Source organism: Nematostella vectensis, chromosome 8 (assembly GCF_932526225.1).
Source record: "Nematostella vectensis chromosome 8, jaNemVect1.1, whole genome shotgun sequence".
NCBI lineage: Eukaryota > Metazoa > Cnidaria > Anthozoa > Actiniaria > Edwardsiidae > Nematostella > Nematostella vectensis.
The window spans coordinates 2,426,168-2,449,003 of NC_064041.1; the positions used below are offsets into that span (position 1 = coordinate 2,426,168).

General features: G+C 37.8%; 3 protein-coding genes across 7 annotated transcripts in view; 1 reads left to right on the forward strand and 2 right to left on the reverse strand.

Annotated features, from left to right (window-relative positions):
* LOC5516708 (collagen alpha-2(V) chain) overlaps window positions 1–1,520 on the reverse strand; it is a 47,110-nt gene extending 45,590 nt beyond the window's left edge. For both annotated transcript variants that reach the window (XM_048731231.1, XM_048731233.1), the window contains exon 1: window positions 1,478–1,520. In XM_048731231.1, the coding sequence (XP_048587188.1) occupies window positions 1,478–1,505 (28 nt within the window). In that variant the 5' untranslated portion in view covers window positions 1,506–1,520. The remainder of the gene's footprint in view (window positions 1–1,477) is intronic.
* The window catches only part of LOC5504223 (anaphase-promoting complex subunit 2), a 59,365-nt gene continuing 38,046 nt past the window's right edge, over window positions 1,518–22,836 (forward strand). For 2 of the 4 annotated variants that reach the window (XM_001625106.3, XM_048731239.1), the window contains exons 1-11: window positions 13,416–13,508; window positions 13,594–13,686; window positions 13,864–13,934; window positions 15,188–15,309; window positions 15,439–15,593; window positions 16,205–16,383; window positions 17,143–17,254; window positions 17,799–17,883; window positions 20,108–20,174; window positions 20,907–20,962; window positions 21,563–21,706. In XM_001625106.3, the coding sequence (XP_001625156.2) occupies window positions 13,460–13,508; window positions 13,594–13,686; window positions 13,864–13,934; window positions 15,188–15,309; window positions 15,439–15,593; window positions 16,205–16,383; window positions 17,143–17,254; window positions 17,799–17,883; window positions 20,108–20,174; window positions 20,907–20,962; window positions 21,563–21,706 (1,133 nt within the window). In that variant the 5' untranslated portion in view covers window positions 13,416–13,459. Of the gene's footprint in view, window positions 1,606–2,873; window positions 2,889–13,415; window positions 13,509–13,593; window positions 13,687–13,863; window positions 13,935–15,187; window positions 15,310–15,438; window positions 15,594–16,204; window positions 16,384–17,142; window positions 17,255–17,798; window positions 17,884–20,107; window positions 20,175–20,906; window positions 20,963–21,562; window positions 21,707–22,836 lie in introns of those variants that run through there. The other 2 variants (XM_032372499.2, XM_048731240.1) reach the window with 2 other exon arrangements.
* LOC5504230 lies at window positions 3,304–10,305 on the reverse strand. Its single transcript, XM_032372503.2, has 5 exons — window positions 10,081–10,305; window positions 9,530–9,691; window positions 9,017–9,195; window positions 7,345–7,482; window positions 3,304–3,867 (listed from the first exon to the last, which is right to left on the reverse strand). The coding sequence occupies exons 2-5, from the start codon at window positions 9,676–9,678 to the stop codon at window positions 3,794–3,796; spliced, it is 540 nt and encodes a 179-aa protein (XP_032228394.1). The 5' UTR covers window positions 9,679–9,691; window positions 10,081–10,305; the 3' UTR covers window positions 3,304–3,793.

Below are 22,836 nucleotides of genomic sequence, written 5' to 3' on the forward strand. Positions count from 1 at the left end.
GAGGTCGAGGACGGATCAAGGACACAGAAACAGTGAGAGACATGCACGCGTTAGAAATGTTCAGGTCCGTTCCTTTTAAAACTTGTAAAATAGGTTAAAATGAGACCCCAACAAAGGTCATTGTATTGTATTTGTATGATATTGATTATTTGGCATTTTAACCTTGTCATTTCATCTTCATCTTATCCGCGGCATTGCTATGACCCGTTACTCTAGGAATTATCACAGGGAGAGCAGAGGTCTTCGGGTAAGGTATTTATGACCTTTGGAATCATGTACAAAATTATTATGTACCCCCATAAATTCTCTTTTATCTAAAATAGGATAGTGGATCTTATAAACAAATGTCAGTAAAAGTTCAACAAGCACAAGTTTTCAGAAGTTCTAAACATCATTCCTGTGCATAAAGATAATTTTATAAAATCATAGTATTGGCCAGTATAGTGATCTCGATCTGAGCTTTGATTCTGAACTTTGGTTATGGATAATTGTATACAGAATGCAAAGCGGAAATAGTGGAGCAAGCTATCACAATTTATCATCTTTTTTTTAATTGCTTGTCGCGTAAAGTTAACGTAAAACACATTATAGATGACGTGAGTTCATTATTAAATGACTTTTGGATCACGATTCTCCCGTCAGCACAATTTTCTGTTATTTTTAGTCATAAAAATTCAAAACCTGGATAGTCTAGCAAATTTTTACAACGCTTAGAACATTATTTAATCGACCCTGATAACTCAAAACCCCTATAACTCTAGCTGGTTTTGGTCCGAGTTAGCGGGGTTCTACACTGTAGAGCTGCTTCTGTCGTCAGCACCATTGCTGTGAATCAGTTCTAGAGCCCAGACTGTAAATAATAACCACCCAGCTATAAGGGCTCCCACCCATATCTCCAAAACAAGAACGTAGTCCTCGGGCTTAAAAGGCAATGATATTGACTCATTACCAATCTTTAAACTATCCCTTGCTATATGTTCGGTACAACTCAATTCAACAGAACTCTCAGGAATACCTGTACGGTTTTTCCGGGTAAAAAGCCCTTTTCAAACAAGGTTGCATTTTACTCAGTGTTTGCGTGAGAGATTTGTTTAATTTTAGTCATAAGCGCAAAATAAATCGCCCTAAATAAATCTCCAAAACAAGCCCCTATTCACCCCTATTTCAATGGACTGATGTAAACAAAAAAGAAAATGAATAAAAATGAATGCGATATAAAAAAGAAAACAAATGGAATCTAATAAGAACAATAAAAACCGAAATCAAGAATAAAATTACGGCTAGGTTCCGAGCCGACCTTTCGTTCGTGTCTTTGCCCACACCGCATAAATGCTTGCTATATCTAGCCTAAGTCTTTGTATAATGAAAGGAAGTAATGGAATCTGCTAAGTAGAGCTTTCTGTCGCGTTCCAGGTTTTACGAGCAATGAGACGAATCATTATCAAGATAATTCACAAGCATTCCGTAATCGTGTCACCTGTAGAGACGTGACGAAAACCTAGCATCCATCACAGAAAAGTCAGCACGTGCTCAGCCTGGCCCCTCCCGAGAGACTCACTGACAACGTACTTGGCCTTTCACTTTGCGGTAGCTATCGTGTCAAAAGCAAGTATTTCATACGATAACAAGCATAAACAACGACCTTATCAAGGGCCCCTAACTGCCCCAGAGCTTCAGATGTGCTAAGACATCCTCGTCTAGTTATTCAATGTTTTCACATGTTCGACCTCTTGATTCCGCTTTTGCAAATTTTCCTGTATATTCTATAAAGTTGTATGTTAACAAAGTAGCATGGTATTCTTGGAAACAAGAAAAAAAGATCCAATAATCGTGCCGTTTCTAATGACCGGCTAGGATTACGCGGAAAGACAAGTCGCAACATCCAGCAAATGATTATATAAAAGCTGTGATTGAATTTCATATGGCGGTTTCAATGTAAAGCTCACAGGTCATTTAGTGGACTTACTGTGATAAAAGAAGGGGATTTAAACCGATGAACCGTATTCCTTAAGTGCCAAGGTTCCTTTTAGATGCTTTTACTTTTGATGTTTATTAGTGTGCGTTGAGGTGTTTTCTTTTACCAGTTTACTGATAACTTTGTCTATGACGAGTATGGTTTCTCGGTTTCTGTTCGCTTATCCATATATCCAATAATAATCATCGCCGTAATCTATGAAAAAGATTCTCTTGAAATATTCCCTCTGGAACTGCGGGGGCTCAAAGTGGGAAAAAATGTTCCACCATCATTACAAATAACCAAAACACGCGAGCCAAATCGTTAGCAGTTTGTGTCACGGTACATTACTGCAGGCCACCAGTGAATCATTATAGTTTAAGTAAATGGTAAAATATGATGGATGAAGGACTAAATATATTCGCGCGAAATATATCACCAGTGGCTTCCATATTTCAAAACATTTTATTATGAGGACATTCAAAGAAACCACATTTATTTGAAAGTTTTGAAGAACTGAGTTATAAAATTTATAAAAATAGATCAATCAGCGCTTATAAATGGTTTATGTCTTTTTCTATATCCACAACCATAATTATGACAAAACCTAGACACGTTAACTCTCTTTCACGTATTTGCATAAATTTTCTATAGTATAAGAACAAGGGGAGAGAAGAGCTGTACTAGGGTAGCTTGGGAACGAGGCTATGGCTGAACCAGTTGCTGAAGCATTGGACATCTTTTCTTTTTCACACGATCTTTTTATATGTTCCTATTGTGTTCTACTTCATGCCGAATTTGAAACATCTATATAGGGTCGTTTAGGAGTTCCAAGGGTCCTTGAGGCAAAAACCTGTTAAGTCCTGGGGGCAAATGTAACCCTGTAGATTAAAATGCTTTTTATGCTCTTCATTTTTAGGAGGGCCTGCAAAAGGTGAGAGTGATGGCAAAGGTTCATGTGCCTGTGGGTAGTAATTACAGATACAATCTACAACCAGAGCGCATTTTCGAAGATGACAAACACCTGTTGTTTCTTAAACCGTGTGTAGTTATGAATAAAAAGCAACCAAGTATGATTGAGGTCAACACCCTTGTGTGAGCAAAGTAAGTCGTACATTGTATAGAATTGCAAATATTGAAGGCCCATCTTGGCTCCAGTACACCAGTAGGGTACGGTTGGCCTCATAACGATCATAAGGAAGTTGTTACACTAATGACAGAAACAAATTAATGCAAAAGGCCCGTGATCGTAAACCAAAAGCATAAATACATGAAATAACCAAGGTACCTCTGATACACCTCCCGACAAAAAAGATTATCCCCACTGAAGGACATGTATACTACTATGATGTACTTAACACAATTTAATGCTGCTTTAACACACACAGAGGGCAAGCCACACGTGAACGCTTTCAGCAGATTATCCAGTTCGATCTTTTCCGTCTTGCACTAATGTGTAAAGTAACGCGTTGCAGGTGCACGGAATTCACCCATCTACGCTAAAAGTAGTTGTCAGCAGGTAATAATGACTACGCTAATTTCTCAATACTCATGGACATGTGGTAGACAACTGCTGACGATAAAACCAGATCTCTCTTCAGCAATTATAGAAGGTATCTGCAAAATGTTTAAGGAACCATGCCCCCAAAAGAGGATCACTTTACAGGACATTGGAATATGAAAACTAATTTTGTTTTCCGGCTCAATGCAAATATCATAACTTGTTTAGACGACCCCTTTTTGTATTTACCAAATCTCTAACGTCAGCCATTGTACAACATGAAAATATTAAAGAATTATATAAAACGTATTCGGAACTCAGCTGTCTCTAATGGTCCATCAAACATTGTTTATGTCCGTGTAAAGCGCACCCAATGTCGCTTTAAACTCAGCTAATTCTGTTTCCAATTGACCTGAAATAAAAAGGGAAAATGACATTGGGCGAAAGTAGACCATGCCATATGCGAAGCAAAATTTTTCTATTCATGTGATATTTCTTGAAATATGGAAGAAGGGGAGGCGTGGAGGTGGTTAGGGCTTTGGGTTCTGGCTTTTTCTTTGAGTGACTAACAGGAGTAGTTCTTAAAGGCATTTGTATGCCATTGGAACTTAATTTGCACTTTGTTAATTTGATTTCATAAAGAACAATATGAAACTCATAATTCTCTGATGCCGCAAAACGCCAACTTCGCTGGGATTCCACTACTTAGAATAGGCTCCAGGGTACTCCCCTTGTCATGCCCCTGTCGGCTGCGTACGCCTTGGGTGATAGTTAAATCCTAATCGAGCTCAATTTGAGGTAAAGATTCTGTATATAGTTTGAAAATTAATATTAGAATAGATAACACGTTTGCCTCTTGCTTGAAACCAAGCATTTCTCGCATAGTGACCACAGCCTCGTATGTAGCGTTCTACGAACCAAGAAAGGCAACGCCTTTAAGTGCCACGAAGTTGTTTTGAGCTCTATATAAGAATAAAGACTTGATTTATTGCAATCTTTTATCTACATTTAGAAGAAAAATAACACTGATCTGGCGCCATTAACCAGTTTATTAGACATTTAATAAATGTGCTTTTTGATGAATGTAACATTATCTCGAGTGGGTTCAGTGAGGCGTGAGAACTCGCAAACACGGCAAATCACGAAATGTTACCACCAGCATTTAACCACTTTCCCAAGGGAGGATTTTGGATATATTATTTTTCAATATCTTTAAAACATTACTATGCAAAAAAAAAAAAAAAAAAAAAAAAAAAAGAAAGAAAAAAGAAAAGGCATAATGTTTTTTTTACTTATTTGGCCTGTTTTGGTGCTAGCTTGACCGGGCTAAAAGATAGTGTTACCATCAGTACCCGTGAAAAATCGTTTCGCAATTGTTCCTTCGATACAACCCAGTTCGGTTTTTTTTTATTGCGTTTAATTAATTTGAGGCCATCAACGTTGTAACTAAATATTCTCCTCATTAAAAATGTGCTATTCTATCTATACCGAATACACAATAGTTTTTTGCTTACTGACCGGACATTTATATTGAATATTTCAAATTCATCTTTTATTCTAAAAATAAATAAATAAAATTTCTTCTTTTTTGTTTTCAACTTCATTGTACATATAAATGATAATTAAACGTATTTTTTTTACTTTGCTAATCAGTTAACAGAAGCAACTTTAATCACTTAATTACAATCAATGATCCTTTTCTTATCAAAAAATCACATTATGCTCTCACGAAATCACGAATACCGTGATTGATGGAATAAGCGCCGTGGAGGTTATTATTTTTTTATATCCAAGGCGAGGCGCATTTTTCTAAATTTAGTTTTCGTTACTTCTTTTCTAACGTACAGGCTTCCTCGTTATTGAAGTCCAGGGATTTCATTGAGTTTCAGAGTAGGAGGTGGAGATTGAGTAGGTAGGGGGTGAAAGTTATTTTATTATTTTAGCTCAAATAAAACTTTAATCTACTTTTTGAAAAAGTAACCGGCGCTCTGAAAATAGAAGCTGGCGGTTCCGCCGGTCGCCGGGCGTAAATGAAACCCCTGAAGTCTATGATGCAACAAGCTTAGGCGAGCGCTTATTCAGGGGAGGCGCTAATTCATATCTTTCCTCTAAGGCAAGGCGCATATTCGAGCAATTTCGGTACCCGATCTATCTCTAAGCAGTACCACATTCTTCAGCTTCGGTCTATTGGGAACATTCCAGTAGAAGTGTTTACAAGACTCTAAGTAAGAAGTAACCCGATATGGCAAGCTATTTCACTAGTGTCGCAAGTGCAGAAACAAGCGCAAGCACAAGTGTGAATAAGTGCCTCACTTAACTTCTCAAATTCCGTCGTCATCTTCAAACACGAAAAGGCTTGAGGTCAGAATTTGATTGGTTATTTGATAAGTTATTACCACCTGACATGAATAACCAGGCACTGCTGTTATATATTTGTGTTTGGTTTTCACTTTGCACAACCAAACAAGAACAAGCGCAAGAAAACTGATAAAAAAAACTGATATCCACTGCCCTTGCGCTTATTGCTGCGTCGACTGTTTTTTGTACTACAACATCCTTGTGCTTGCGCTTGCAACTGCGCTTGCGTCACAACTGAAACTAGAGGCCGGTCAAGTTACACCAAAACAGGCCAAATCGGGAAAAAATACATCAAGCAATCTTTTTCAAATAAAAATGTCCCAAAGATATTGAAAATTAACATATCTAAAATCCTTCCTGGGAAAAGCGGTTAAATCCTGGTGGTAACATTTCGTGATTTCGCCTGTTCGCAAGTACCCACGCTTCACTGAACCCACTTAAGATAATGTTGCATTCATTAAAAAGCACATTTAGATGTCCAATAAACTGATAAATAGCACCAGATATGTGTTATTTTTCTTCCAAATGTAAATCTTAACATAGCAAAAGATGACAATAAATAAAGGCATTATTTCTATATAGAGATTTGGCACTATAGGCGTTAACTTTCTTAGTTCATAGAAAGCTATGCTTTCGGGATGCTTTCCCTGCTAACAGATGCCTCTTTTCTCTGTATTTCGCTGGGCCAGAGAAAAAAAGGCCTCTGCTAGCAGGGAAAGCTATGATGTGGTACTTGTCTCTATGTGTGAAATGCTCGTTTTTTTCAAATGGAAGCATACTAGAGGCAAACGTGTTATCTATTCTACTTATAATCTCAAATTATATACAGAACTTACTGCAAATTGAGCTCGAATAGGTGTAACTGTCACACAAGGCGTAGTCAGCAGACATGGGCAAGATCCGGGGTATGACAAGGGGGGGGGGGGGGGGGGGGGGGGGTTACCCTGGAGCCTAACCTAAGTAGTGAAATCCCAGCAAACAAAGTGTCAGATATATTATTAAGGCATAAGTCGAATGATGAAGTGACTTTTCAAGGCGAGGCGAGTAGAGGGTCCAAAAAGTTGTAACGTAAAACCACAAAAGGCGTAAATATTCACATTTATCGGCGATCATCATAGAGTAATAAGCTAAGGAAAAAAGTGTGAGCTCTCTCTCAAGGAAAAGCAAAGAGGGTAGGTAAGTCCAGAACCAGGCCATTATTTGCATCCCTTAGTCGAAAGGGGGGTACCGCATCATGGTTTGTATTTTGAAACAAACGCAAAGAGAGGCTCTATTTCAAGTATTTTACTTAGCGTGAGAACGAGCTTGCAAAGGTGACATTTTAAATTATTTTTAAATTCTTGATAAAAAGAACCTTTCTTATTTCGAATATCCATCCGTTGAAGCGACAGGATCTGATTTTGTCCTTCTACAAAAGCTCGCTAAACAATAGAAACGCTCCATTTTGTTTAATTGGAAATAAGGTTTCAAAACATTGAAAGCAGTTTCTTTCTTATAAAAAAGTTTAGCGTATTTATCTTTAGCAGCTTACCAATCCTCTCAATGACGGCAAAGAACTCCTGTAACTTCGACTGAATTGTTTGATTGTTTTGCTCGTATGACTGGACAAGGGCTTCTTCCAGAGCAGTACACGACTTGCTTAATTGCATCTCAAGTGCTTTCTTGAAATCTAGGGAAACAAGGGTACTAACTTATTTTTACTATAAGAATATTTCCTTAGAGCCAATACGCGAATAAACATAAATAAGGGGTAGGGATGGGTAAATCAGAAACTTGCCGAGGAGCCGAGACCCGCGTTTCAGAATTCTAGCTCGAAACTTCTGTCAAATTTCGAAATCCGAGCCCGAGCTTTTTCGAGCTTGTTTTCGGATTGGTGTATGCCATAAATATCAGTTTGAAAAAAAGATAAGTAGAGTTATAAAACAATCTTGCTACAGTAGCCTAAAGTTTCTGCAAAGTGCGAAAAGGCTCAAGACTCGAGACTCCAAAAAGAAGGGGAAACCCATAGCATGGTAAGATTAGATACCGAGACCGTGTTTAAAAATCCAAGAGCCGAAACCCCTAACATTTTGGAAAAAAAAATAAAACGAGACTTCGAGACTTGTGTAAAAAATGGCGAGATTCCGAGACTTTGCAAAATCTTTACAATACTTTCAAAATTTCAAGGTACCCATCGCTACCCCTTAATTAAGAAACATAAATACTCCACACAAGTTGTTCTGTGGTGAAAAGATGCTGGTATCTCCTGAATACTGAAAAAAGTCAGTTAACGGGCGTAGCTTTTTAATTATAGGTCCCTCTCCAGATCAATGGGAAACGTTCTTTGGGCGTCGGGGTTGTAAGGGTGGGTGGATGAGTGGGGGCGCATGACCAATAAATGTGTCGCTTGTGGTGTGTGTCCCCCCCCCCCACACACACCACAAGCTCACAGGAAAAATAGATCTAATATTGAAAAGTATGATATCTGAAGATCCTTCAAATAAATTACCCGCGTTTTTGTCGTCTACCCCTAGCTATGTGCTTCACTGATGTCGTTCGTTTGTTGATAACGTTATATAAGGGACCAAATTATTTATTGTAAAATGATGAAACCAAGACTTCTTTCCCATTACATGGATAGAGATCTAACAATCGGACATTGAGGAAAGGGAAAAGAAGTAGCATGAAATGTTCCACCAGAAGAGCTAGATCTAGATCTCAGATAAATATAGATAAAGGCAACAAAAAATTTTTTTGCATTTATGAGGTTCCAAATACTCATTTCACAGTTCCTTTTCACTTGTTATCCCCAGTGATATAGCTGGTATGTTTATTCAAGGACTCAGGGTTAATCTTCTACTGTAATGCCCGGTTGTCAAAGCAAAGTGGTAATTCAAGCCACCCAGGGAAGTGTATCACAATATTTTGCTTGCATGAGCAGCGCCTATATGAGGGGGGTTATTTTAGGATGGCATCTCAGGCTCCATTAACACTGGGAATATAGAATGATGGCCCTTCATCCCTATTTGGAACTCATATCATTATTCTATTAAGTTCCCCCGGCAAGGGGCATAAATGGGATAAGAATGACATCACTGCAAAACAAGCATAATCTTTCTGGTATCATGTTCACATCCTCTCAATTATCATGCAAAGATACCTTTTAACAAATCAGAGGTATAATTTAGGCCCATATCAATTTCTTCACCTAATTCAAAGCATACCTGTCAAAATATTTGTGTCTCTGCTTCGTTTTGTGTTGACACTATCAATGAGCTCCTGGACACCTCTCTGCAGTTCCTCACTGGACAGCAGTTTAGTCTTGGAAACATCAGATAAGTGAGGCATTTTCAGAGGGATTTCTGGTGGTTGATTATTTTCTCTAGCCTTTTCTTCTGGCTCACTGAAAAACAATGATTTTAAGTAGAAAAAATGTGAGCTCCTCAAAAATCAAAATTTACAATATACCATAGTCAACAGCCTCGACAGACATTTTCTGAAGTCTTCTTAGCTGGAGCTGTGCATCCGACCCACGACTCATTCTAGGTCGGCCCCATTGACATATTTTATGTGTTAGGGTAGGTATTGACATGCCGCTCTTCCCCTCACATAACCGATGAGGTTAGGTGTGAATGCAGTCCAATGTATTCTGATAGTAGCCTCAGCTATTCTAATCCTGGTATTTCCAGAATTCATTTATCCCCTCAGGCAATTGTCAGCCTTGTCATTTTACTAACCATGGGGTAATTGTATCTGCAAGAGAAACATTTTCTTCCTTCTTAGTATCATTATTTTCAGAAGTTACTTCTGAGTTGAGGTTAGTAGATTCACTTGCACTGTCAATCTCTTTGTTTTGGAGGCCATTTTCTTCTGATTCCCCTTCCATTTAATAGTGATATCTACATAAATAAACAATTAAGAAGTTATTATTTGTGATTCCTTAGTGTTGTACTTTTCATCCAAATTACTGTACATAGACAATACTTTTACCATTAAGAGGATAGAAAAAGTGTCTGTCGTCTGTGTTTTCCAAGATAGTGAAAGGCTCAGGACAGATTCTGGTTCAAAAGTTCTCTGAACCCCTACGCCCTACGTTAACCCCATTCTTCCCCAGGTCCATAGGCTTCAAATGACTAGTGTATAGGGGCATAGAACATCGCTTGCCTTAGATTTGGGAGGCAATCCTGACAATAATAAACATTGTAAAAAATATCTACTGAAGTATAAATAAGTTAAACTTATGTAACCCCTTTATCTCTTGAATTCCCGCCCTGAATGAATTTTCTACCTTTGCTTGGTCTTCAATTAAAAGTGGACATATTACTTTATCTTCGAGGATAATTTACAGCTCATGTGTCTCGGTTCTCATAGAGCTGTGAGGCTAAAAAGTTTAAACGATACTTTTTTCGCTAAAAAGAAACATGAAACTTCCGGGCACAAACTCAAGAGCTTTTTTTTTTTCTGGTCGATTTTGTCGCGCGCGACAATTTAGTTTCCCGCGCTTTCTTCAGAGCACAGGAAGACCATCGCCTTGTTAAATAAAAATCAAATTACTGCGGTTTGAAGCACTATAAAAGTGTATGGTTCTAATTTGGATTTTGATGCACTTTCTCTAAAGCCAAAAATAAACATTCAATAGTTCGTTCTAAGCAAATTGTTCAGATCATTATTGTCCTATTGTCCTTTTGTTTATTTCCCTAGTGCGGTTTACCTGTGGTCACAAAATGTGACACGTCACATTTTACCCAGCGTGCCACAGGGCCATGCGTATCATTCGAAAGTCACATGCGTGTCTCTATCTTCAAAATGGCGACGTTCGTGCAACTTTGGAGTTTCGTGTTATCCTTAGTCTTTTTAGTCGCCGTTCTTGTTCAACCTGTTTCTGCATTCGACGGAGGGGATGCTACAGCATTAATTATCGGATTGGTTTTAGGATCTATGGGTATTTGTGCGTGTCTTGGAGCGTATGCAAGGAAACAACAAGGACTATAATAACTTATAAAGTCTATTCGCCGGAAGTGATGATGAGAAACTCAAATTCTTGGGTAGAATAGAAAGAGGAATTGTATAAACTTCATTATGTCAAGTAACAAAGAAATGGATGTCTCGGTGTTTGTACGTGATTTTTATCTGGATGTTACAAGAAGATGTTTTTCCCACTATCGATAGTGAATGAATAAACTAAAAGTTATCCCAACAAAAACTAACAAGATAAAACAAGATACGACAGAAACAAGATGATTCAAAATATCACATTCGTAACATCTAGCCTCCCAAACATGGGTAGTGAATGAGAAGTGGCAATCAAATGATGATAACGGAATTTACGAAACCGGATGCTAAACGAAGGCTCTGTCATGAATGAAGTGTCATAAAAGATCATCTTTTGTATAAAAATGTCATATTCACATCACAAGAAAATAGCCTTGCATCACATAGAAACTCTTCAATCGGCTCACCAATGACTGATGTCAAATGCTAGCAGGGAATTCCCCATCTTTTCCACCAGGCTGACCTCAGTGCAGACCAATATTTGGTGCTTCTTCAAGCTACTTATTGTCCTTACCTGTAATATGCAAGTGTAGGATTACAGCATGATAACCATAAGTATGGACAGTTCTATGCTTTCACACACATCTGATGCCATCCATTTATCAAGTATAAGTTCTATTTTATATGAACAGCATAATAAAACCAGCAAAAAACAAATGAATTATTCGTGTTCCTCCAAAATTATTTTCCTGTTGTATTTTTTTCTGTTTCTAAAGTTTGTGCTTGAATGAAATCCAGGCAAATTATGCTGTGTGCTGTAAGAATTTCCACATTTGTTTTGTTCTGAGTATAAAAATGTAGTCAAAGCTATGTAAACAATTAAGATAATCAACATGAGGTAACAGAAAATCAAAAGTATGTGAATTATATCAGAACTGTCAATAGTTTGGTTTTTGTGTTGTATAATGCCAGACAGGCCGGCATTAACAAATGATAATGGAAAATGTGGGTCTCTTCAAGGCTAGATTTTTCAAAACCTCCGAATTGCAAGACTAATGTGTAGTATGCTAATTTTGTGTGATGTGTGCTTCAAACAGTTGCCAAGGACATCAACTTGAGAAATAGGTCAATGTTTACACCAAGACTGGGAGATTTGATGGCTTTAGTCACAATAACAATAGTTAGTTTAACTTGAGTTAATGCGAGACATCGTCAAGATCAAGTAGACTCTGTAGAGTTCTTTTAGAGATCTTGTAAAGTTGATGTCCCTTAGACACACATGTACTGCAGCAACAACAACCAACATAATACAATCAGCTTTTAGGGTGGCATAATTACTTTACAGTGGGGTTTTTATCACACGATTTCTTAGTGAAGTCACTTATCACTCTTGTTATTCATGCCCTTGTTTAATTTTGAATTGTTGTTAGGATGATTTTTTGTAAATCCTAGTTGTTGAGTTTGGCAATATAACCATGGTGATTTTAATGCATTTGTTCAAGAATTATAGTTTCATTCACATTTATAGTCCAGAAATAGTCCATTGAGTGTTTTTCTTTTGTAATAAAGTGCAACTATTTAAGACTGATGAGATTTGTTTCAATAAAGTTGTTTTCTAAAACCTGTAAAATACTATTCAGTTTATTTAGTACTAATTCACTCTAATGTCTTTGTTCTCTTTTGTTCTGGCTTGACTATTACATTTTAACAATAACATTTTGTTGCACATAATTTTTGAAACCACTCTAACAAACCTAAGCAGTAAATAATCCTAGCCTCTTTAGGACCAATTCAACAATTGGTCAAACACTAGGGCAGAAAGAGGGATGCCCTGTGTGTTGCCAGCCCACCCGCCCGCCTGCCTACTCTCCTGTGCAGAGCTTTCTGTGTCGCTAGTTTACAGAAAGCTCTATGCAGGAGGGTACCTGCCTGCCAGAGGAAATTGATTAGTTCGAAATCCCTCCCCCTATTTGGGTGAAAAAAGGTAAAAGTTGTGTCTTCTTTTTTGTATAAAATAACAAACAAATCCCCTCCTTTATTAAATTCTGGATATAATTTTATACCCTTAAAGATTGGGTGTTCAAGCTCGCTACTTTTAAGGCTAAATACTCTCATTTAGGCAAGGTCAGATTCACAATACAGGGCAGCCTCTCAAAACTCTAGAGGTTATGCGTACGTGACGTGTGCCAGCGCGTGTGGTACAGTGGTATGCCTTTGAAGGGTAGCTTTGCACTGAGTGGCAAATCCTCTGATCAACCGTCGTTTGGTGCTAAGAGTATTCCACTGATTATCAGTGTGACGGGTGCCAAGTGTTGGACGGTGACATGGTTGCCATGGTTACAGAGCGCAGCAATCTCCATTGGGCACCTCTGCCAACTCATCTAGTATTGATGAGTTTAATGGATAGTCCCCCCCCCCCCCCCCCCCCCCCCCACCTCAGGTGAACCCCGGGGCTGTCGGGTGAACCCCGTGGGCTTATGTTGTAGGTCTCATAGTCCACAAGCGGAGGAAACTATGGAACTATTTCCGGCTGCACGCAGCCTAGATAATTACTGATTGCTTCTGATATGTTTGCAATTTTTCGGACGGCCTGTGGTCAGTATAGCTGCCGCTAAATAAAAGAACTGAGGCGAGCACCAGAACGAGGTTCGTATAGAAGCGCGAAAAAATAAAAAATGGCGGCTGCGGTAGAAACACTAAATCCTCTCTCTGACTTCGTAATCGGTATTTGGAAGCAGAAATATCATTTATAAGTTTTTAAGGGCTCATTTAATAAGTGTTTAATGCACTGGTTTCTTCTATGTTCTAGATACTGGAAATTTGATTAAGGTTCTAGAAGGTACAGACGGCGATCCCGACAAGAGAGTGCGTCTCGTTCATAGATTGCGAGAATTATTTTTAGGTAAATACAATTCGTATAATTAACCGACACAATATCCTCAATTCTGGTTGATGACATGATGTACGTTTTCCAAGTAACTGCACTGCATTAAATTTATTTAGTGAATTCAAACTACTGTAACTTGTTTTATTGTTGTGTTTGCAAATGTGACATTTTGGTGTGATTATGAAATTATAGAGGTTGTACAACAAGACTTGATGTGTGATATATCACCTTGCTTCTGGAGAAACTTTGATGTCTCTTCTCAGGTACAATACAACAAGTTTGTTGATGTTTCCTATGATTTGATTCTTAACAAAGGTCATCCAGGCATAGTGGTTTTGTAGAAGATATTTTTAGAACTCATAATTTAATGAACAAATCTCACTATTATTGACTTGGCATTTCATTGTCTCAAAAATGGATCAAAGTTAGATCCAATGTGCAAATTGCACATTGTACCACAAAGTCATTAATATTAATTTGTTTTTAATGAATTGAGGTCTAAAAATCCCTCCATTCAAATCATTTACACTACAGGTAGGGGGAGGGGATGTGTTAACTACTCTGTCTGCTAGACCCCCCTGCACTAGCTCCTTCCTATTGCGAACAGCGAGCATTGCACTAAAACAAAGTGTGTGAAAACAATGCTTTTAGTGTGATAATCCCACTTGTGATGTGGAATAACTAGATAGACTACAGACAAGCTGTAGAAAAAGCTAGATGGTCTGCGTAGCGTGTTGTAGACAAGCTATAAGGGGGGGGGTGAATAGGGGTATGTAAATCTGCCGATCCGCAACATTTTCGGGGCAAATCCGCCGATCCGCAGATATTTTTAGATCCGCACGGTTTGACAGATAAACAATAGCATTGATTGAAATTCATTTAAAATCCGAAATTCGACCGTCACTGTCCGAAATCCATGTCCAAATTGTCAACAGATCCGTGATCCGCCGTATTTCCAAAATCCACCAATCCGCTGAAATAATCATCAAAATCCGTAATCCGTGAGCATTTCGGGGCTGAATCCGCCGATCCGCGAACCTATTCACCCCCCCCCCCCCCCTATAAATCAACAAAGGTCAAAGAAGTATATTGTATGCCTCTTTGAAACAAAGTTGTCGACATTTCGAGCATCAACCCTTTATTAGAGCAAAAGAAACAGTAGTTACATCAGTGTTAAACATACTGTTTTAACCTTTATTCCTTACTAGGAATTAGTGATTAGTCTCCCATATTGACATAAACAATTTATAAGCTTATTAATAAAAGATATTGTGTATTAGTGTGTCTTTTATGTATGTGAAACTTGCTTATTGAATATTCTACAGTATATTTCTTAGAGAGAGAAGAACTTAAAAAAAAACACCCAAAACAAAAAAGTATTTTTCTACTGTAGATTTGTAAAATCTTTGACTTTTCGCACATGAAATTTATGCCTGTGCACCTGTAAGCTCCTCGGCAAATAAAATCCTGGCTGCAGTACATGTCTGTTACTCACGTATTATTTTCTCTTTTATAGGACACTTGTTCCAGTGAAGTTCTTGTGTCGGCAGTGAAAGAATTACATGATAGACTACTGCTCTACCAACCATCTCTAGATTTGCTACATTCTCTGAGTATATCACTAAACCTTATTGTCAGGTAAAAGATTAAACACAATTAGAGTACAGTGAAATAAAATGAAGATAGCATGGCACATATTATGACATCATTGTGCTTCTGTTTTGAGGAAAGATACATTATGTCATTGTTAATTTGCTCTATTTTCAGAGATTTAAAACAGCAGTTCCAGTCCCTGATCAGGGTTGTGTTATTTACCAATGCTCCAGAAAACTTTAATAGTTTGGTTGAAGACTATTACTGCCAAGCTTTCAGAGCATATAGCACAGTTCACAGTCAGAAGAATAAAGATTCTTCTATGAATGGTAGATATCCTCTAAATATCTCAAGACATAACCCAAGGCCTTAGACAAATAAGATAAACAATATTAATGCTGTATGTTACACTTTTGAACAGGACAGTGCCATTTTTGTTATATTGCCTTGGTCATTATTTCAGTAATGTCTCTGTTGGACGCAACCTAAAGCTCAAAGATGATTTCTGTAACTATTTCTTGAGTAGAAGATGTGAGCTTTTCAGTGCATTTTTAAAATGATTTGACAGATTTAATTTAATTTTTGACCTATTTGCAATCCCTGAGCATCCTGTGCATTTCACAGGGAACATAAGAGCCACCAGCCCTATCAGCACCACTTTCTAACAGGGGGGGGGGGGATGGTAAGCAGCAGCCTCTGGGTAGGGTAGTTAGGATGCCAATTAACCTCCGGTAGGAATGCACTCTTTAGTAGATAAAACACATCAGGATAAAATATCACTAGAGAAGTATTTTTCTAAAATATCCGGTTGAATAAACTGTTTTATTTTATTGCCCTCGAGAAAACCCTGTCCTCAATTAAAAGCCACAGCTGAGTGACAATTAAATAAATGCCACTATGACTGCATGGTAATAACAGCCTGTATTTCTTTAATCTACAGATGGTAGTGACGATGAGGATGAAGTATCTCTTGTTTGTCCAGGGTGTGCGAAAGAATCTGAGGATTGTGGCTGCAAACAAATACTGGTGCAGTTCACACAGCTCAATTCCTGGTTAAACTCTATAGGACTCCTGCAGAAAGTGGCGGGAGCAGCCCATGTCGCTGTTATTCATAAAATGGTATTTACATACAGTACATAAGTACAGTGGGATATTTTTATACTGTAAGACATAATGGAAAACATGATGTGACACTTCAAATAAGCCCATTTCACATCTAATAAGGCGGAGAATTCCTCTGAGCACTTAAAGCAAACAAAATATCAAGTGCAACTTTTTTTAAATTGATGCGACTTTTTGTAAAGTGTCATTGAAATTTGAGCTTTTCGTCCCTGAGCTGATACAAAGGGCAATGATGATCAAGGAAAAATTATCTTAAAAAGCCAAAATCTGGTTATGTGCACTTCAGACTCACATTATTTGTGTTTGAAAAATCAGTCTGTAATACAAGAAACCTATAGCCACTGAAAAAATTGTGTCTTCTCTCTCTATCTGTGCGTATTGTGCGTTTTCCAGGTTTTTTCGTCATGTCATGCTGTAATGACATGGCTAGGGAGCAATAAATGATATTATTAAACCAAATTGGTTACCTTTATCATCATATATTTTATAATAAATTTTATGATTTTATGATAAAAATCGTTAAATTGGAAAAAATTATTTATGTTTTGAAATTCTTCACAGATAGAACTATTTTTTATTGAATTGCAGTGTGAATTGATCAGTAGAAGGCTTTAAAAAATGTTTTGTTCTGTGATAATTTATCAGTTTCCTGCTATTGTGCATTAAGTACATATTTCGGGGCATACCTTAATGTTTTCTTAGCATTTTTTCCATCAAATATTCATAATGTGTGAAAACATGTATTATTTTTTTAAGATAAAAGAGAGAATCGAACAAAAGTGTAAAGGTGAATTTGAGAGTTCATTCCTTCAGCCTTTGGAGAACTGGATGGACACAGAACTTTATCATTGGCTGTTTGCAATTTTAGGTAAAGTGTTTTTTACATTTATATGATCTGGATAATGCACATAAGGTAAAGGGTTTCAGGTTTTACATTTTGAAATGGATAATGCACATAAAATATTTTCTTATCCTATAGTGTATGTATGGACTGCTTAAAAATTTTATTTGATTCTGTAAAAATCTTGCCTTAGCAATCCTAACCCCAATCATTGATTAAACTTATATATATATATATATAAGTATGTATATATATTCTGACAGAAAGTAATGCAAGGAAGTCTGAAAAAATTCTGAAAACCTGACATTGTATTGGTGTATAGAGGGTTATCACTCATGTTCTATTAGCCTGATGTTGCCAATGCCGAATAAAGAGAAAGGCAGAGCAACCAATCTAATGATGGTCTTCTCACAAATCTTAACAATGAGACCCAGATCAGAGGAACAATAAAACCAAGTGTTTTAGACCTTCATCTTATCCAGCAATTGAATGAGGTCTTTTATTGCACCGTTGATGTATTGAAATTGAAGCTGATATGCTAAGTTTGATTGTGTTTATTTTATGCATGCAGGTGATGGCTGTGCTGGCTCTCAACATGTGGAAGAATGGAAGCCAAGGCTCAAGTACTTTATGTACAAAACATATGCAGACCTAAGGTAACTCAAAAAAGTTTTTAGGTACATGCTTGTACGATATTGTTTTTGTTTGACATACTGTGCTCTTTCTATTACAATAAATGTTTATCAGTAAAAATGTAAAAACAAATCAAATTTAGAATGGTGTATCGTCCTATTTATATAACCCACAAAATAATGATTCATGATACTGTAAAATAGAAAAAAAAACTTATTTATTATTTGGGGTATTATAGCCATGAAACATTTTAATAAGCCATTGATATTTTTCAAATGGAAGCAAATATTGGGAAAATGTGAGTGTTTTTCGTTATTGAAATACCTGGGATAACCATTTTTAGTAAAACATAGCTATTCATACCATACAGTAATTTCTGGAATAATTGCCTGAATAAGCGCCTCCTTAAAGGGCTTTAGACTCCAATGATTAGGGGGGCTGTACACAGTACAATACATCAGAACAAAAGTAATAGAAACTGACAGAAATACCATCCACAACATTTTATTATTAGAAGCTTGTTTTGTTATGGTACTGGGAGAAGTTTTACTTCCTGTACATTGTAAAAAGTAAATTTTATCTAGAGATAATACAGATTTTGAAAAAAGCGTTTCCTTTTATAAACCCCTTCCCCAAATATATGGCCCTTATCTTGGACATGAACAATTAGATAAGTGCCCCTGTATATATTTGAGCAAAGATTACCTGTCATTGACTAGAAGGGCTCAACTTGATGGGCTTACTCTAACAACCTTTGGATTAGTTTTTCAAATCCCCACAAGTCTATTCTTGGACCCTCCTTTCTCGCATATTTTTTCTTTAGAATTTGAGCAAATCTGCAGGTGGTGGGTTTGACCTTTGTCACCATGATGAACATCCTTGATTTTTTTTTTAATAAGTTGTTAAACTCCCAAGGATCTATTCTTGAACTCTTTTCTATTTCCTACAACACCATAGTTGGCCAAATAAAAGGTGTCTGATTACCATTCTACTGAAAAGAAAACATCAAACAAACACTACATTCGTTTAGATTCAGTAGGTTTTCTACCCCAAGAAGCTATGCGACCCTCTTCACTGAAATATTTCTCGATCTCGTCGTCCTTGCCATCGTCAACGTCCTTGCTTAACACATTGACCCCTCAACCGGCCTGTACCGGCTTTGGGAAGTACCCACAACCCAAAAAATTCATAAATTCAAAATAAACACAACAAGATGAAGATACTCAGGCATCAGTCTAAGGGATGAATGGTCTTGCAGATATGTATCCAACCAAGGTGTTGACATCTACTCTTAAGCCAAATAATAGCACAGGTTCTTTGACAAATCTCAAATCGAACAAGGAGAGAAAAGCAGAATCACCCCTCTCAATAAAACGCTCAAAATACCACACAAGGGAGAGAGATCAGCAAACACAGCTCAAGACACAAATAGATACCTTTATTCTGATCCTCCAGGTACATTTCCTTGGCCTCAAAACACAATGTCCATTCCTTGAAGGATTGTACAACCACGAAAATATCTTTACGTATTGCAAAGCATTTTGGGAGATCCAGGGGAAAATTCACGAGGGGAGGGCCAGTCAACACTCCTCTCCCCAAAGTCAGATGGTTTTTTATAAGTCTTTTCACCCCGAAGCCAAACAAATCAATTCCAGGTCATACAGACCCAGAATAGCAGTGTAAACAATTTTGGAATCAATTTGGTTTCAGAAAAGACAGCATTTAGGAGAGCTGTGGTGATTCATTAGACAATTATTTTCTCATCCGGGCAAAGCCAAACAAGAAAAAAATCATCATGAATCCACCTTTGCTTGCAAATATCCATAAGCAAAGCACTCAATTATGCCCCAAAAGACTTCATGATGTCCTGAGACACTCTCCTAATATGCTCATAGCTGTATTTTTGATGAAAAATACAAGCAACCATCAACTTGTGCTGGCTTCAGCACAATTGACAAGGGAATAAAAGTGGGGACCGCAAAGCACTGTTGGAAAGCTTGGATACCGCTGACTAGGTGCAGCTGTGTTTGACTTTGACGGGCTGTATAAAACTCAGAATAGGGGGGGAGGTATCTGTTTTCAGTCTGTTTTTTGTAAATTCAGCTCCAAAAAAGCCAGGAGTCAATGGGTTAAGTCCCTATTTTAGCTAGACGACCAAATACTTGTAGTCGTGATCACAGTCAACTTAGGGGAACCAACTACCTGGACATTCTGTACTGTGTTTGATAGGCATCGATTACCTTTCAGGATCGGAGAGCTGTTCAGTATCATTGTTGAATTTCCCGACTCAACTCCAGCAATACAAGACCTTAAGGTAGGGACTGTATGTAAGAACCTTACAGTAAATGTATAAGACATTTTCCAAAACGATAACCTTGAAAAAGCAGCAGTTCTTATATGTGGAGAACCACTCTACTCGTTCTCCAGCCCAAGTAGCATCATGTATGCCAAAGCAGCATTGCTAACACTACATACTGTCAAGTGGCGCTTGGATTGTTGAATTTTACATAAAAACGCTTTGTGAGTTCCCTCCGCTACAAACAACTTGTTAGAGGACATATTCTCATTGTATACACTATTTTGCGGAATAAGAATTTTACGACAGTAACGTAATAAGGTGGTGTGACGAGGAATCATACTCGGGATACTTAGGTAAATGCTTTAAATTTGTCTTTTTGATTTTAACTATGATAGTGACTTCTATTTGTTTTACATTCGAGCGGGCCTTTTATTTTTGCTTGAGAAACTCATATCTATGTCATCTCTGCTAAGCCTGCAAAGCTAGACTCAAGTCGAAGCAATGGCACGTAGATGATATTCCAAGTTATCTGATTGACCGTGCAATGTCGTACGATCTGCTAAGCCAATAAAATATAGAAGGCGGGCCCCTCTTTTTAATTCCGCAGACATGCATGTTCTAGAGAGAGTAGTCCTGTTTTTGTTTCTGTTTTTTTCTGTCTTTAATTTTTTTCTCGGGCCTTCTAAAATGACTGTATGCAAAAGCACACGTGAAATATTGTCCTGATTGTTTCTTTATTTTTTCCAGGAGTGTTTGGAGATGACCAATCAACGAGGACAACTTGTCAATTCTCTTCGAGAAGCGTATGTCCATTTTTTTCAAAGTATTTGAGTCGTGTGTAGGCATTGGTATGTATAACAATAAAAGACAGAAGAGAACGAGATGTTTGATATTTTGCATGATACTAGTGTATTTAGCTTCTAACCTTTACCCGGATGAAGTTGAATTAATACGAAACAAAGCTATGTACCCTTCGATAAGAGTAGGCTCATTTATTTATTACATTTTTTTTATCTTATCACTGATGTTATTGTTCCATCCTGGCGCAAATACGTCTCTGATATTGTCCCAATAGCTTTTATATTATTACTGATGTTATCTCAATGACATATATTATCACTGATGTTATCCCAATACCTGTTATCTTATCATTGATGTTATCCCAATACCTGTTATCTTATCATTGATGTTATCCCAATACCTGTTATCTTATCATTGATGTTATCCCAATACCTGTTATCTTATCATTGATGTTATCCCAATACCTGTTATCTTATCATTGATGTTATCCCAATACCTGTTATCTTATCATTGATGTTATCCCAATACCTGTTATCTTATCACTGATGTTATCCCAATACCTGTTATCTTATCATTGATGTTACCCCAAAACGCTGTCATAGGTTTGAGACAAGGCTGCTCCACCCCGGCGCAAATACGTCTTTGATATTGTCCCAATACGTGTCCGCCATCAGGAGCCTACATGTGCTGGACCCCACTGGTGTGATACTAGAGAATGTATGCGAACCCGTCAGGCAGTACTTAAGGTGATGGCTTTTCCTTTGCTTTCTTCTTATTACGGAGTGCTATCTTTGAATAATTGTTTTTAAAATACTTTTTAAATTATGTTCTCGGTCCGAAACCCCCATCTTTGATTGCTTTTTTCCGTGTTGCATATCGTCCTGGGATTCCAAAGTAGGCTGGCAGAGTACATAAAGGATATTACACGGTGGCGCAAAGATAATATGAAGTTTATTTTCGAGTGGTGGAAAAAAATCTTTTTAAGTTTCTGGTAAAACACTACTTTCCATAGAATAATACATATTATATCACAACACTCATGTTCTGTTCGAATGAGATATGGGAATAATAATAATGGTTGACTATAGGACTAAGCGACTATAGGACTAAGCGACTAGGATTGCCCCCCCCCCCCCCCCCAACCTTACATGGCCTGCAACGGCTCGGAGAGATACAGTAGATACAAGAGATACAGTCAGTTTAAATGCTAATCTGGACGCTGTGTTAGACTCAGATTTGCATAAAGAGAGACAAGCTGAACCAACGCCTCGCAATGGAATAGCCGATACCTTATACCGGGAAAAACAAGAGCTGCTTAATATTTTAAGGTACCTAGCTGGGCAAGGTATGAAGTCGAATGAAACCGAGTTCAAGCAAACAAAAATCGAAATGGCCTGGTGCTCTACACCAACCGGAACGCAAGCATAGAAGTGCTGTAATCAGACTCTTTTACGAGCTATCATCTGCCAAAGGTCTTCAGTCTCTGATAAAAGAAGCCAAGAAATACGCAAGTGAACTTTACCTGTCACTCGAGCTCACATACCTAGAAAAGACGGAGAGACCATCGCCACACAAAAGATTGGCTCCACATTACGGAAGATAGCTGATGGCGCAAGGTAAAATAAGATTGAAGAAGAAAAATGGCAATGAAAGTTACTCAAAAGCAGGTGGGAAGATCTGGATAGACCAGGCTGCTTCGCATGGACGAGGAAGTGGCGAGATGCCCACACCCACACCATTGCAGGCACAGTGCAGGTGTACGAGCAGCAAGTTCCAACCAAGCTCTACTCAGCTAGGAGGACACCTCTCTAGCTGATGATATCATGTGTAGATTGTGCGGTACACTTGCAGTGAGCTTAGCACACCTTCTCGCGGG

Excerpts from the sequence above, each read along its gene's own strand:
- LOC5504230 (XM_032372503.2), bottom strand. The coding sequence starts at position 9,678 with ATGGAAGGGGAATCAGAAGAAAATGGCCTCCAAAACAAAGAGATTGAC. Across the intron at positions 9,196-9,529 it reads GCAGATACAATTACCCCATG|TGAGCCAGAAGAAAAGGCTA; the intron begins GTTAGTAAAATG and ends ATTGTTTTTCAG. Across the intron at positions 7,483-9,016 it reads AGACACAAATATTTTGACAG|ATTTCAAGAAAGCACTTGAG; the intron begins GTATGCTTTGAA and ends TTGTTTCCCTAG.